The 12,414-nt window shown below is 46.1% G+C and overlaps 1 protein-coding gene across 3 annotated transcripts in view; it reads right to left on the bottom strand.

Annotated features, from left to right (window-relative positions):
- UBR2 (ubiquitin protein ligase E3 component n-recognin 2) overlaps nt 1-12,414 on the bottom strand; it is a 5,196,118-nt gene that overhangs the window by 3,872,315 nt on the left and 1,311,389 nt on the right. For all 3 annotated transcript variants that reach the window (XM_044061864.1, XM_044061881.1, XM_044061872.1), the window contains exon 12: nt 5,902-6,065. In XM_044061864.1, the coding sequence (XP_043917799.1) occupies nt 5,902-6,065 (164 nt within the window). The remainder of the gene's footprint in view (nt 1-5,901; nt 6,066-12,414) is intronic.

The raw sequence follows: 12,414 nt of genomic DNA, 5'->3' as shown, positions 1-12,414 counted from the left end.
GGCTGTAAACATATGCAGCTCAAAGAAGATAAAGGAGTTAAAATATCTTTTCTGCAGAGGTCCTCTAAATCCTCTCCCAATGAAGCACTGAGTTTTGCTTTAAGATGATCTGGAAGACGCACTGTACTCTCAGCCTGCCTCCTTAATACCTACATGGTAGCTGCTGCCCTGCATGAACTATCCACAGCCTCACAGGCACATCTGATGTAGTATTTGGCAACAAACCTCTCAACTGTACTTCACTTTGAGAAGCATTGTTCATGCTGGACCTTAAAACTCCATGTCCTTCCACCCAGTTCCACACTAAAAGAATGACATTAATTTTTAAGAACAAACTTTTACAACCGTGATTAATAATTCAGAATCATAACAACACGTAAGTAGAAAGGAGCAGTTATTAATCATTGAGTGAGCTTCATTGTTAAAACCTGTTGCAAATTTTATCCATTTGTTCCTCATTATGAGAGATACATGTGAAGTGCCAGGGTAGAGAAAACAAATGTGACTTCCCGGAAGTGAAGTCCAGTAAGCCTTAAACCTGCACTTTTAATGCCATAACTTATGCCTTGCATCAAATATTTCTTTCACTGAAGCTCCTTATTTCTATCTCCTGATTACCACCGTCTAGAAAGCACTGAGAACAAATTTTAACTAGAAATGATGCTGGGGTGCCTTCTGAGCAGTCTGTATGTTCTCCCCTGTGTCTGAGAGTTTCTTTCAGGTGCTCTGGTTTCTCCCACATTCCAAACTCATGCAATAGGTGGACTGGACACTAAACTGGCCACAAGTGTGAATGTACATGTGAATGTGTGGTATAGAACAATCACAGCAGGGTTAGCAACCTGGCAGTGTGAACCTTGTATCTTGAGGATTGTCACTGTTGAAATGACACCCTGACCACATGTAAAAATGGGAAAAAGGGTGATTGATGGATGGATGGATATGATGACTGATACAGTGAACCGGGAACAGAAACAACAGCTGGGGATGCTATTCAAAGGTCAAACGTGAGCACACAAAGCAAGTGATAGCCCTATTTTGTCACTTAATGACACCAACAGTATTTCAGATTTGGGTATCTTAGGTTCATAGGTAGGTACTAGGCTATCTGCCCGAGGGCATTTATAAGCCTGCCCAGAGTGTGTTGGCTTTTGCTGCCCCATTGATTAGCTGATCCTCTGTCAAGCAGAGCCAATGAAGTGATATCAGGGGTGTATTTTCTGTTACCCATCCACTCATCAAGGTTTCTCTTGAAGAGTGCTAGTGAGGGGCTCTGTCTGATGTAATCTGAAATTTTGTTCCAAAGCATGGGGAGTCTCTGTGACAGGAATCTATCCCTCCAGCATGTTTTACTTATTGTTGAGGCGAGGTTTAGCGCACTAGAGAGTGTGGCTAGTAGTGACTTGGACTTCTTTAGGTGGAGCATGTCCATCAATTTTGAGTTGGACATGGCTTTGTAAGTCAGGCAGAGATCACCTCTGAGTAAGCGATATGCCACTGAGTATATGCCACTGAGTACAGCCGGAGTTTTTTCAGTCGGGCTGCATAGGACATATGTTGAGGCCAGTAATCCTCTTGTTGAGGTACTTTTGTGGTCTTTCCAGCTGTTGGAAGTGTCTTGTGAGGTACATCCCAAATGGGGCATTGTACTCTATGATGGGTCTAATGAGTTACGAGTAGAGGGGCACTATAACCTCTTTATTTCTAGATGCGAACCCTTTAGTAATTAGATGGGTCACACAGAAAGATTTCCCAACTACTTTGGCAATATGATTGTCAAAGGAGAGATTACTATCTACCTGGGTCCCCAGATCTCTTATTACCTCTTCTGTATTAAGGGGGCTGCCACCTATGTGGTAATTCGTGGGTGTTTTGTTTTTCCCAAATGGGATGACTATGCATTTTTTGGCATTTAGCTTGAGACCATGACTTTGACACCAGGTGTCCGTCTCAGTAAGGCCCTTTTGGAGGATGTCCGTGTCAGCCCGAGTCTCAATTATGGCTCCCAGTTTGCAGTCATCGATGAACTTGGTTAGCCATAGTCCTCCTGTGTTTGCCTGTACTTCTGAGAAGTATATGCCAAACAGTAGGGGTCCCAGGACCAAGCCATGCGTGACATCACTTGTGACTGGTTTAGAGTCGGACCTGGAGACCGCTATTCTTACCGTGCGAGTTCTGTCTGTAAGCCAGTTGGCAACCCATCTCGTGACGTAGGGGTTTATGTTCAGGCTGGTGAAATTTTCTGTAATACTAGAGTGGTGAATGGTGTCAAAAGCCTTGGTGAGGTCAAGGTAGGCTGTGTGAACCACCTTTCCCTCATCTATGGCCTTGGTGACTGTCTCGAAGAAGTCAACCTGATCTGTCCTTAAAGCCGAACTGGGTCGGGTCTAGTGTTTGGAGGTTCCCAATGTCTTTGTTAATGAGTTCCATGAAGATGCGCTCCATAGCCTTGCAGACCAGGCTAGTCAGGCTTATGGGGAGATAGTTACCAGGGTCAGTTGTGGCCCCTCCTTTGTGGGAGGAATAACCGTTGCTGTGCGCCATTCTATGGGCACGTAGCCTGTGGAGAGGCTGAGGTTGAACAGCGTGTTTAGGTGGGGGGTTAGTTCATTCTGTAGTTCTTGCAAGACGCAGCCTGCGACACCATCTGGCCCCACTGGCGCTGTGTTTTTGGCTTTTAAAAGGGCTGTTTTCACCTGTGTGCCTGTGATATTTGGGACAGTACACTTTTCCGGTATTGTTGTGGGCCCTTTTGGAGGTGAGAGAGGGGTGAAGTTTGCACTGAATCTATCTGCCAGGATGTTGGCAATATCAGTAGGTTCAGTATATTTTGTGCTATTCTGCACTAGTTCAGTGCATATCTGAGAGTTGCCACTTAAATTCTTAACATAGCTAAAGAAGGCTTTGTGGTTATCTTTTGAATCCTTGGCTATTTTTCTTTCGAAGTTAGCCTTGGATGATTTCAAGAGGGACCTTAGTTTCTTACTGATACTGATCAGGGATGACTTTCCTTCTTGGGATTTGCTTTTTTTCTGAACTAGTTTCCTCCTTCTATTGTAGAGCCTGTTTATTGCAGGGGTCCACCAAACTGGTTTCCCTCTCAGAGGAGTGAGTCTTGGTTTTGCTAGGGATGGCATGATCCATGCATCCTTGTAGGTGCTCATAGAGTGCATTTGTAAAGTTTTCTGCATCTTGGGCAGCATTATCCTTTAGCGTGGGGGCTGTGAAACTTACCACCTCTGTCTTAAGTAAGGTGAAGTTTGTTTTAGAAAAGTTTTTTACTGTGGTTTCCTTAGTTGGGGGTGGTGGTGGGGTGTGGACATCCAGAGTGATTAGTTTATGGTCTGATCTAACCAGTTACGGGTTGACCTCCGGTGTGGAACACCTGTTGCCCATACTGGTGATGACCAGGTCCAATATGTTCTCACCTCTGGTAGGGGAGTTTACCAGCTGATCCAGGGCGTTTGAGTTGATGTATTCCAGGAAGCAGTGGGCCTGGGAATTTGTACTCTAGTAGTTTTCCCAGTGAATGGTAGGGTAATTGAAATCGCCCAATATCAGGGTGTTCGGTAGGACCTTCATGTTTTCCAGCATCTCTAGAAAGGTGGAGTAGTGGTCCTGGGTCATGGAGGGTGATCTGTAGCAGGTCACAATTTGCATTGCAGATTTGCCAAATGTTAGTTGCACATGGATGATCTCAGAGGTATCATGCTGTGCCACTTAAACTGGAGGTGTAGGTATCCATGATGAATATGGATACACCCCGTCCTTTTGTGCTTTGGTCCGTGTTCTGTGGCAGAAACGTGTGGTATGAGTTGTAGCCTGGTAGTGCTGGAGTGCTCTCTGGTGCCTTGAACCAGGTTTCTGTTACTGCACAGATGTCGATGTTCTCCATACTGAGGAGTGCTTCGAGCACGTGCATTTTGAGATTTAAACTCCTGGCGATGAGTAGCATAACCCTCAGTTTTTTTGTTAATTGTGCTGTTTACGGAGGTGGGTTTGACTTTTGAGCCTTGCCTAAAAAAGGCACTATGGGGGCAGCAACAGCCTTGGCCAGTATTCGAAAGCCTAAGGGTGACAGGAGCAAGCCATCTCTTGCGAAGCAACAGGGCTTGTTGAACATGTCGTCCCAGGCTGACAGACACTGGATCCCCTTTGAATGACACCAGCAGCTTAGCCAATTGTTGAAATTGATTATTTTTTCTTTATACTGAGGTATCATTCTTGGTGAGGTAAGGATGCTACTCAGGGTCAGGGTCATACCAGCCTGTGATACATGATCATTGAGCTCTTCCATGTCTCTTTTCATGTATTTCAGGGAGGTACATCTCCGGTCATTCACACCAACATGAACAATGACAGAGTCATATTTGTACTTGTTCTGGAGTGACCTGAGTGCTTGTGTTATGTGGCGGATTCTGACTCCCGACAGGCAACTAACAATAACCTTCCATTTGTCCAGCCTAGTGAGTGGGACATCAGTGTGCCTGACTATAGAGTTAGCTACTACTACTGTGTTAGGTATGTTATTTTGCCTTAAGGGCTGTGATTGTGCGGCACACTGATTTTGTGTTTTATGTGTTGTCTGGTTTGTGACGGGAAGTGCAGGTTGTTTGGGTGTCTGCTTTGGAGGTCTCTGATGCTTTTGCAGATTTTTATTTAGAGCCGCCGAGTATGATTTTGTTTATTTATGTGCATTTTTTGCCAGCGCTGTTTTAGTAGGTCTGTGTGAGGCTGGAGTTGTACAAGTGTTAACCTTCTCCTCTTGACTGTCTGTTCCAGTCTTGGGTGGAGACAACTTAGCTTCCAGTTTGGCTGTATAACTGCATCTCTCACTATGTTAGTGTTTTGTGGTAGGAGGAGAGGGTTGTTTGTGTACATGAGGCAGTTGTAACATTGCCTCGGGATACCCAGATTCACAAGCTGGACTTCAGAGTGCACCTGATGTTGCCCTTTGGTCATGCCTGAATAGCAGGGTGAGCTGCTTAGCCGCTTGGATGGTGAGGGGTGAATAACGAGCCTTGCCCTGCTGGGCAACCGGTGTCAGGGTATATTAGTGCTTACTATTAGGTCTGAGCAAGTGCTGAGTTGCAAGATGTTTTTTGAGTGCTTAGGTTGAGAGTTGGACTAGTTTCAAGGGAAAAACTGAAGAGGAGACTTAGTGGAGCTAGGAATAATATAACCGTAGCTAACTGGCACTGCCCGGTGCACAAAACCGTGAAAATGCTGTTTTTATAGTAGGGAAATGAAAGAGATAGAAATTAGCCCAAAATGGCCAATAAACTACTAACTTCTGGGCTGGGACCACTCCTCCAGAGACAGATAGGTTGCTCAAAGCTCCCCTCTCTCACAGGTGAACAGAGAAACTTCCTTCTGTCCAAGTAAGGTATGGGCAACTCAGAAATTAGTATCACAGCTCTGAATTCAGCATTAGCTTGAAAACTGCACTATACTAGCTTAGAAAGGCGGGAAACAAGGAATTTTTGGGTTTTTTTTTTTTTTTTTAAAAGATTAGGCAAAAACAGTAAAAAATACACAAGTTTACACTTAGGTTTACACTTCAGTTTCAGCAACAAGCATAGACACTGTTGTGATAACGGATGTGAAAGCTGGAAAAGAAGAACTGGGAAAGAAATGACGAATGTGGCAGTGAGCAAATTTATTTGAAGATGCTGGCACAGGCTGCAAGAAGCAAGATTCCTGAGAAGGTCAATATTAAGACTTTCAAACAAGGTACCGAGTAACTGCAGAGTAGCAACTTCCAAATATATTCCTTATTGAAAATTCTGAAATCATTTCTGACAAGGTGAGAACAGGAACAGCTGAAAATTTCTGAAAATCACAAGTGATCATTATTTCCATAAACTTGTTAATTAAATAAAGAATGTTCTCTCTACTTACTTGAGATCACCTATAAGGCTTTGAACCCTCCGAAATTTAAAAGCTTGCGCAGTTGTATACCTTTCGAACTGGAATCTGCCATGAGCATCCTTACATTTTAAATGATCCATAAAAGTCCTAATAATAATGCTCATGAGGTCATGGTCCATTACCAACATCCGAGCCTAGTAAACATTTAAACATCAATCAGCATTAAATAGGTTTAGTAACAAAACTATTTAGGAATGACAGTGACATGCCGATTTTAACAGGGAAAACATCTTTCACTACATTTCTACATGCATTAACATTTTTACAACTACTACAAAATCAATTGAGCCTTCTGCTTTTTCTGTTAATGTAAAAAGAAATTATGTACCTACGATAACGTTCCATGTTAGTTGTCTTCATCTCACCTTCCTTCTTGCTGGTTGGGATTGGAGCCGATCCTTGGCTCCGACTTGGCCATCTTCAATAGCTCAAGAGCTGTTTACTGGCTCGAGGCTACCCCTTATCCCATAATGCCTAGCGATAGCTACCCAGATCTCGTTTGAAATAGCTAACCCCAGACATAACATAATAATTCAGTCAAGAACCAGTTGACTATATCTGCCATATTCTCTTAGGTCAAAAAAGGACACAAGAGAACAGCCAGTGAAACGGAACAAAAAACTCCTCTCGGTCCACTAGGACAGCGGGATGGAGGGTGGGACCCAAGAAGGAAGACGAGATGAAGACAACTAACATGGAACATTATGGTAGGTACACAACTTCTTTATGTTAAGTTGTCTATCTTGCCTTCGTTCTTGCTGGTTGGGACAGCATCCCTAGCACCTAACATCCTGGGTGGCTCAGTGGAACAGACTCTTCAGAACAGTGGAACCAAAGTCAGCTCTGCTCCTGGAGACCATATCCAACTTGTAATGAGAAATAAAGGTATGAGGGTTTGCCCATGTGGCAGCTTCACAGATAGAATCCATGGGCAGCCTAGACTGGAAGGCTACAGAGGTGGCTAAGGCCCTAGTAGAATGACCTTTCCGTTTAATAGGTAACTGTTTAACTGATAAATGAAAGTAATAGTGTGTGACAACCATCTGGACAAGGTTACCTTGGAAACTGGGAGACCTTGTTTGCCCAAGGTGTAAGAGAGGAATAGTTGGTCCGATTTCCTTACTTCTTAATTCTGTGCAGGTAAAAGCGCAATTGCCTATGAACATCCAATTGGTGTAGTTTGTATTCTGCCTTGTTGGTATGATTAGGGAAAAACACAGGAAGATCTATAGATTGTTTTAAGTTACTTTCTGAGCAGACTTTAGGGAGAAACGAGGGATTAGTTCTCAGAGCAACCCTGTCCTTATGAAAAACCAAGTAAGGAGGATGAACACATAGCGCCTGAAGTTCGGAGACACATCTGGCTGAAGTAATAACTACCAGAAAGAGTGTCTTCCAAGATAGAAACTTGATAGAGCAAGAAGCTGCTGGTTCAAAAGGGGGCAGAATTAAGGAGGTTAGGACTAAATTAAGATCCCAAGGAGGAGGGGGATCTCTCACTGGAGGCCTAAGAAGAGTTGTTCCTCTCAAAAAAGCTTTACATAGCTTATGAGACATAATGTTAGAGTTCGAAAAAACAACATGAAAGTTAGAAATGGCCACCATTTGTACCCTGATCGTAGAAGCAGCGGACTCGGAATTAAACAGTAGAGCTAGGAATTCCAAGATTTTGTGGACTGGGGCTGAGAAGGGATCCGCATTCCTAGACTCTGCCCAACAAGAAAACATTTCCATTTGCTTGCATAAGTTTTCCTCATTGGAGACTTGTGAGAGGACACGATAATGTCACGGACTGCTGGGGAAATGCTGGGAAGCCTGGCTAAGGTTGGAAGTAGAGCAACCAAGCTGTGAGCTGGAGGGTTTTTAGGGACTGATGCAACCCGCCTGATTGATGAACCAGGAGGTCTGGAATTGGGTCCAAAGTCCAGGGTTGATCGAGAAGGTAAGGGTGCAGGAACGGAAAACATATCTGTCGAGGCCAGTAGGGAGCAGTGAGGATCATTTTGCAACCCAACGGTATTACTTTCTGTATAAGTTTGGGTATCAGAGGGAATGGAGGAAAGGCATAAAGAAGTCCCTGGGGCCAATCATGGACTAGAGCGTCTCTGGGTGTGTGACCCGGAAGTGGGAGAAGTAGTTGCTGCATTTGCTGTTGAAGGGGGTGCCAAAGAGATCGCACCCAGGCTGTCCCCATTTGCGAAAAACGAGATCCGCAATATCCTGATTCAGAGACCACTCGTGAGGCATTAGAATAGCTCTGCTGAGCCTGTCTGCTATGACGTTGAATCTCCCAGGGATGTGCGTCGCAATCAGAAAACGGGAGGAAATCGCCCACTGCCAAAGCCTGAGTGCTTCTCGACATAGGGGGTAGGACCTGGTTCCGCCCTGCTTGTTGATGTACCACACCATTGACATGTTGTCAGTTTGAATAGCAATGGTCCTAGGAAGAAGAGAGCCTTAAAGGGCTTGCAACGCTAGGAGCACAGCTCTCATTTCCAGGACATTTATATGCAGATGGTACAGGAGGTTGCCACGTGCCTTGGACTGCCTTGCCCAGATAATGCCCCCCCCCACCCTATCAGGGAGGCGTCTGTCGTAACTGTGGCTGCCGGAGGGGGTTGTATGTAAGGTCTGCCTTGAGTAACTAGTGGGGAGATCATCTACCAAGAAAGATGCCTTTTGCATGCTTCCGTGATCATGATCTCGTACGTCATGGGTAGCTCTTGGAAAGACCACTGCGTGAACAGAAGCCACTGAAGAATCCTCATATGAAAGCACGTCAGTGTTATTAGGAGAATGGCTGCTGCCATGGAGCCCAGAGTTTGAAGGACGTACCCGACTTGGATCCTTGCTCTGCATCAAAACCTGTACCTGCTGACGAGTTGCGGACACCCTTTCTGGTGGTAGCCTTGCAAACATATCCCTTATGTCTAAGTCTGCTCCTATATAAGTGATAGACTGACAGGGCAACAAGGCAGATTTTTCAAAATTTATTGTGATGCTGAGCTGTGAGCAGATTGAGATTGTGTAGTCCCGTGCTTGTATGAGTTGATGCCTGGTGGTAGTAGTAAGGAGCCAGTAGTCTATATACGGAAACACCTGGAATTCTTGATGCCTCTGGTGAGCCATGACCACTGCCATACATTTGGTGAACACCCTGGGGGCTGTGTTGAGACCAAAGGGCAGAACTCTGAACTGATAATGACTGGTCCCCAGTCGGAAGGGAAGATATCTTCTGGAGAGTCTGTCCATCTTTATATGGTAGTTCACGTCCTGAAGATCTACAGAGCACATCTAATTGTCCTGACCCAGAAAGGGTAGAATGGATTGTAGCGTGACCATCCGAAACTTCGTTCTTTGTACAGACCTGTTTAGTCTGCTGAGATCCAGAATCGGTCTCCAGTCCCCTGTCTTTTTTGGTACTAAAAAGAACCTGAGTAAGTTCCGGATCCGTGCGGGTCTGCCGGGACTTCCTGGATGGCACTTTTTTCTAGCAGTTTTGAAACTTCTATTGCTGCTTGCTCTCTCAGATTGGGTGGAACATCTGGGAGGGTCTTCCTTGACTGCAAGGGGGGGTTGAAGGAAGGGAATTTTGTAACCTCCCGATATAACGGACCGTACCCATCTGTCTTGTGTTAAACTTTGCCAGGCTTTTGGGTACAGCGAAAGTCTTCCCCTGACTGCCTCCAGAGATGAGCAGCCGGGCAACCCTTCAGGGATGCTGAAAGGGCTCATCAGGGAAGGATTCTCTGTTGCCCTGGTTCTACGGACCCCCTCTGCCACGAGGGCGGCGTCTATTATTATTGTTTCCCCCTCTGCCTCTGGAGGAAATAATCACTACGTGTGTCAGGCAAGACTCCCTGAGATTTACGGAACCACATCTTACCACTCTTCTGACCTTTGGGGTAGGGTCTAGAGGGAGTGGAAAAACGGACTCCCATGGCAGAGAGAGTCTTGCCTTCTTGCTCACACCTAGTCAAAGTGTCTTTCACCTGTGGTCCAAAAAGAAAGGAACCATCAAAGGGAATGTTGGTGAAGGACGCTTGAAAGGGTTCTGCAAAGTTACACAGCCACATCCAGGCATGCCTCCTAAGGGCCACCCCGGTACCAGTGGCTCTACTCGCTCCATCGGCTGCATAAGAAATAAGCCTCATGGAGGAGTTAACAACAGAAGTAAGCATCGCTAGCTGTGAAGCCACCTTAGCTTGTGCTCTCTCAGCTGTTGGATCTTGGAGGGTATCTCCGAGCTCTTTAAGGAGATCCCTTTGAAGGCGAGTAAAATGACACAAGTACTTCAGTGACCTCATAGAGAAGGTCGCTGAAGCAAACATTCGCTTCCCATATCTGTCCATCGTCCTAGACTCCTTGTTAGGGGGATGGATAGACGAAGAGGTCTCTGCTAACTCTTTTTTTGTGGCTGCTACTACCACCATAGCATCAACAGGGACACCTTTTGTAAGGAACTGCTTATCCTGGGGTGCTGTAATAAATTTACGAGGTCTCCTTGTAGTTGGTTCCACTGTATCCAGAGCTGACCAAGTCTTTCGAGACACCACTGTCATAAGTGGATCGAAAGGCGGAGACACCCAGGAGGTGGAAGGTCAGGAACCGAAGGCATCCAGAAATACAGACTCATCCTCAGAAGGGGCTGGGGGATTCCAGTTCCCCCACTGCTTGAGCATCTCCAAGATGTCCGAAAAGGAAACATCCTTAGAGGGGGATCTCGGGGACCCTTCCGATTCATCTAAGTCTGTATCAGAAGTGGCAGACTGAGGGGAGTCAATGTGCTTCCTCTTGTACGTCTTCTTCCGAGGGGGCTCCTCTGAGAGATCAGGGAAGGCCACAGAAGAAGAGGAAACACCCAATGGGGTGTCCTGGAGCATCGGTTCCCTATGCTTGGGGTCTGGAGGAGGAGCAGAGGTTGGCACAGGCACTACAGGGGACAGAGCTGGTCGGGCTGATAGTGGAGCTGACTCAGTGGCCAGCACACTCCGCATGACATCGAAGGCATCCCTGCCAAGATGCAGTGAAAGCACTGGTTCTGAAGAAATAGGACTCTTTCTCCACACCGAGGGAGAAGGCTCCAAGGCCGCTGTAGGAGCCGAGCTCAGCTGCGCCGAAGCTCCGAGGGGGAGAACGGGGTCGGACAAGGGTCCGATGCCACTCGCCCCCTCGGTGCAGATGAGGGAGTCCCGGTGCCCAGATCCCTTGATGGATGGCACCACTGAGGGAATTGGAGCCGATGTCGGAACTGGAGATAGTGTTATCAGAGCGGACAGTTCCACTATTCGAACCCCAACGAACTCCGGCTCTGAACTCATTGGAGTCAGAGGAGGAACATCGAGAGACGTTGATGGAGCCGATACCTGTTGAGGAGGGTTGGACAACAACTTGGCTAGTGCCTGCAACTTCAGCAACCTACTGACCATGCTCTCCACATCGTGATCTGATAGTCTAGAGGACTGAGAGGAGTGAGAGGATCGATGACTGCGCTCACTCTGAAGTAAAGGAGACCGAGGAGCCGAATGCACCAATTCAAGTGAGGGGGACCTTAGCCTCTTGTGGTTCCACGACGGCTCTGAAGCCTCTGATGGAGCCGACGGGGAGATTGTCTTGCCGGTGCCAGCCGGAACCGACGTGGAAGGTAAACCCTGAACCGAAGACGGCTCCGAACTTGGAGCCGACGGCTTAGTGGGTTTAGGGGATTTCACAGGCTGTGAGCTCTTGGCCGGTGAATCCTGGGGTTTTAAAAGACCCCTAAGGATAAGCTTATTCTTAAGCTCCTGCAGGACTCTTGGACTAAAGGCATGGCAGATAGAACAAGAGTCCTGCAGGTGCACAGCGCCTAAACAATAGATGCAAAAGTGTGCCCATCTGTCAGAGACATTTTCTGACAGCATGAGTCATACTTCTTCAACCCAGAAACCTTGGATTCCTTTGACATCCTTGAAAGTAAGGAAAAACAATTATAACAATAACAACCAGAAGCAAAATACAGTCTACAAAAAACACACTACTATAAAGACTATAGCTAAAGGTTTTTTTTTTTTTTTTTTTATAGAGGGAATAGGAAAGCCTCTAACTTAAGTAGCTAGCCTATAAGAGAAAGGTAGAAGGAAAAGCCTCCAACTTAAACGGCTAACCTGACAAGAAGAGGTAGGGGGGAGGGGTGGGGGAGAGCTCTCTAAGTTAAACGAGTTCTACAAGAAAAAGGACGGATACTACAAGCTATCAAGCTAGCTATCACAAAACAAGACTATTGTTAACAATAAAATACTAGAAGGGTTGAAATCTAGTGAAGAAAGTTATACAAAAAAACTTTATACGAGCCTGAGACAGAAAAACGACACCTTGCAGCTGAAGCGGCAAACGAGATCTGGGTAGCTATCGCTAGGCATTATGGGATAAGGGGTAGCCTCGAGCCAGTAAACAGTTCTCGAGCTATTGAAGATGGCAGAGTCAGAGCCGAGGATCGGCTCCGAT

This window comes from Protopterus annectens, chromosome 1.part0 (genome assembly GCF_019279795.1).
Source record: "Protopterus annectens isolate FY-2018-M chromosome 1.part0, PAN1.0, whole genome shotgun sequence".
NCBI lineage: Eukaryota > Metazoa > Chordata > Ceratodontiformes > Protopteridae > Protopterus > Protopterus annectens.
The sequence above is the reverse complement of the archived record's forward strand: the minus strand, read 5'-3'. Positions and strand labels throughout refer to the sequence as shown.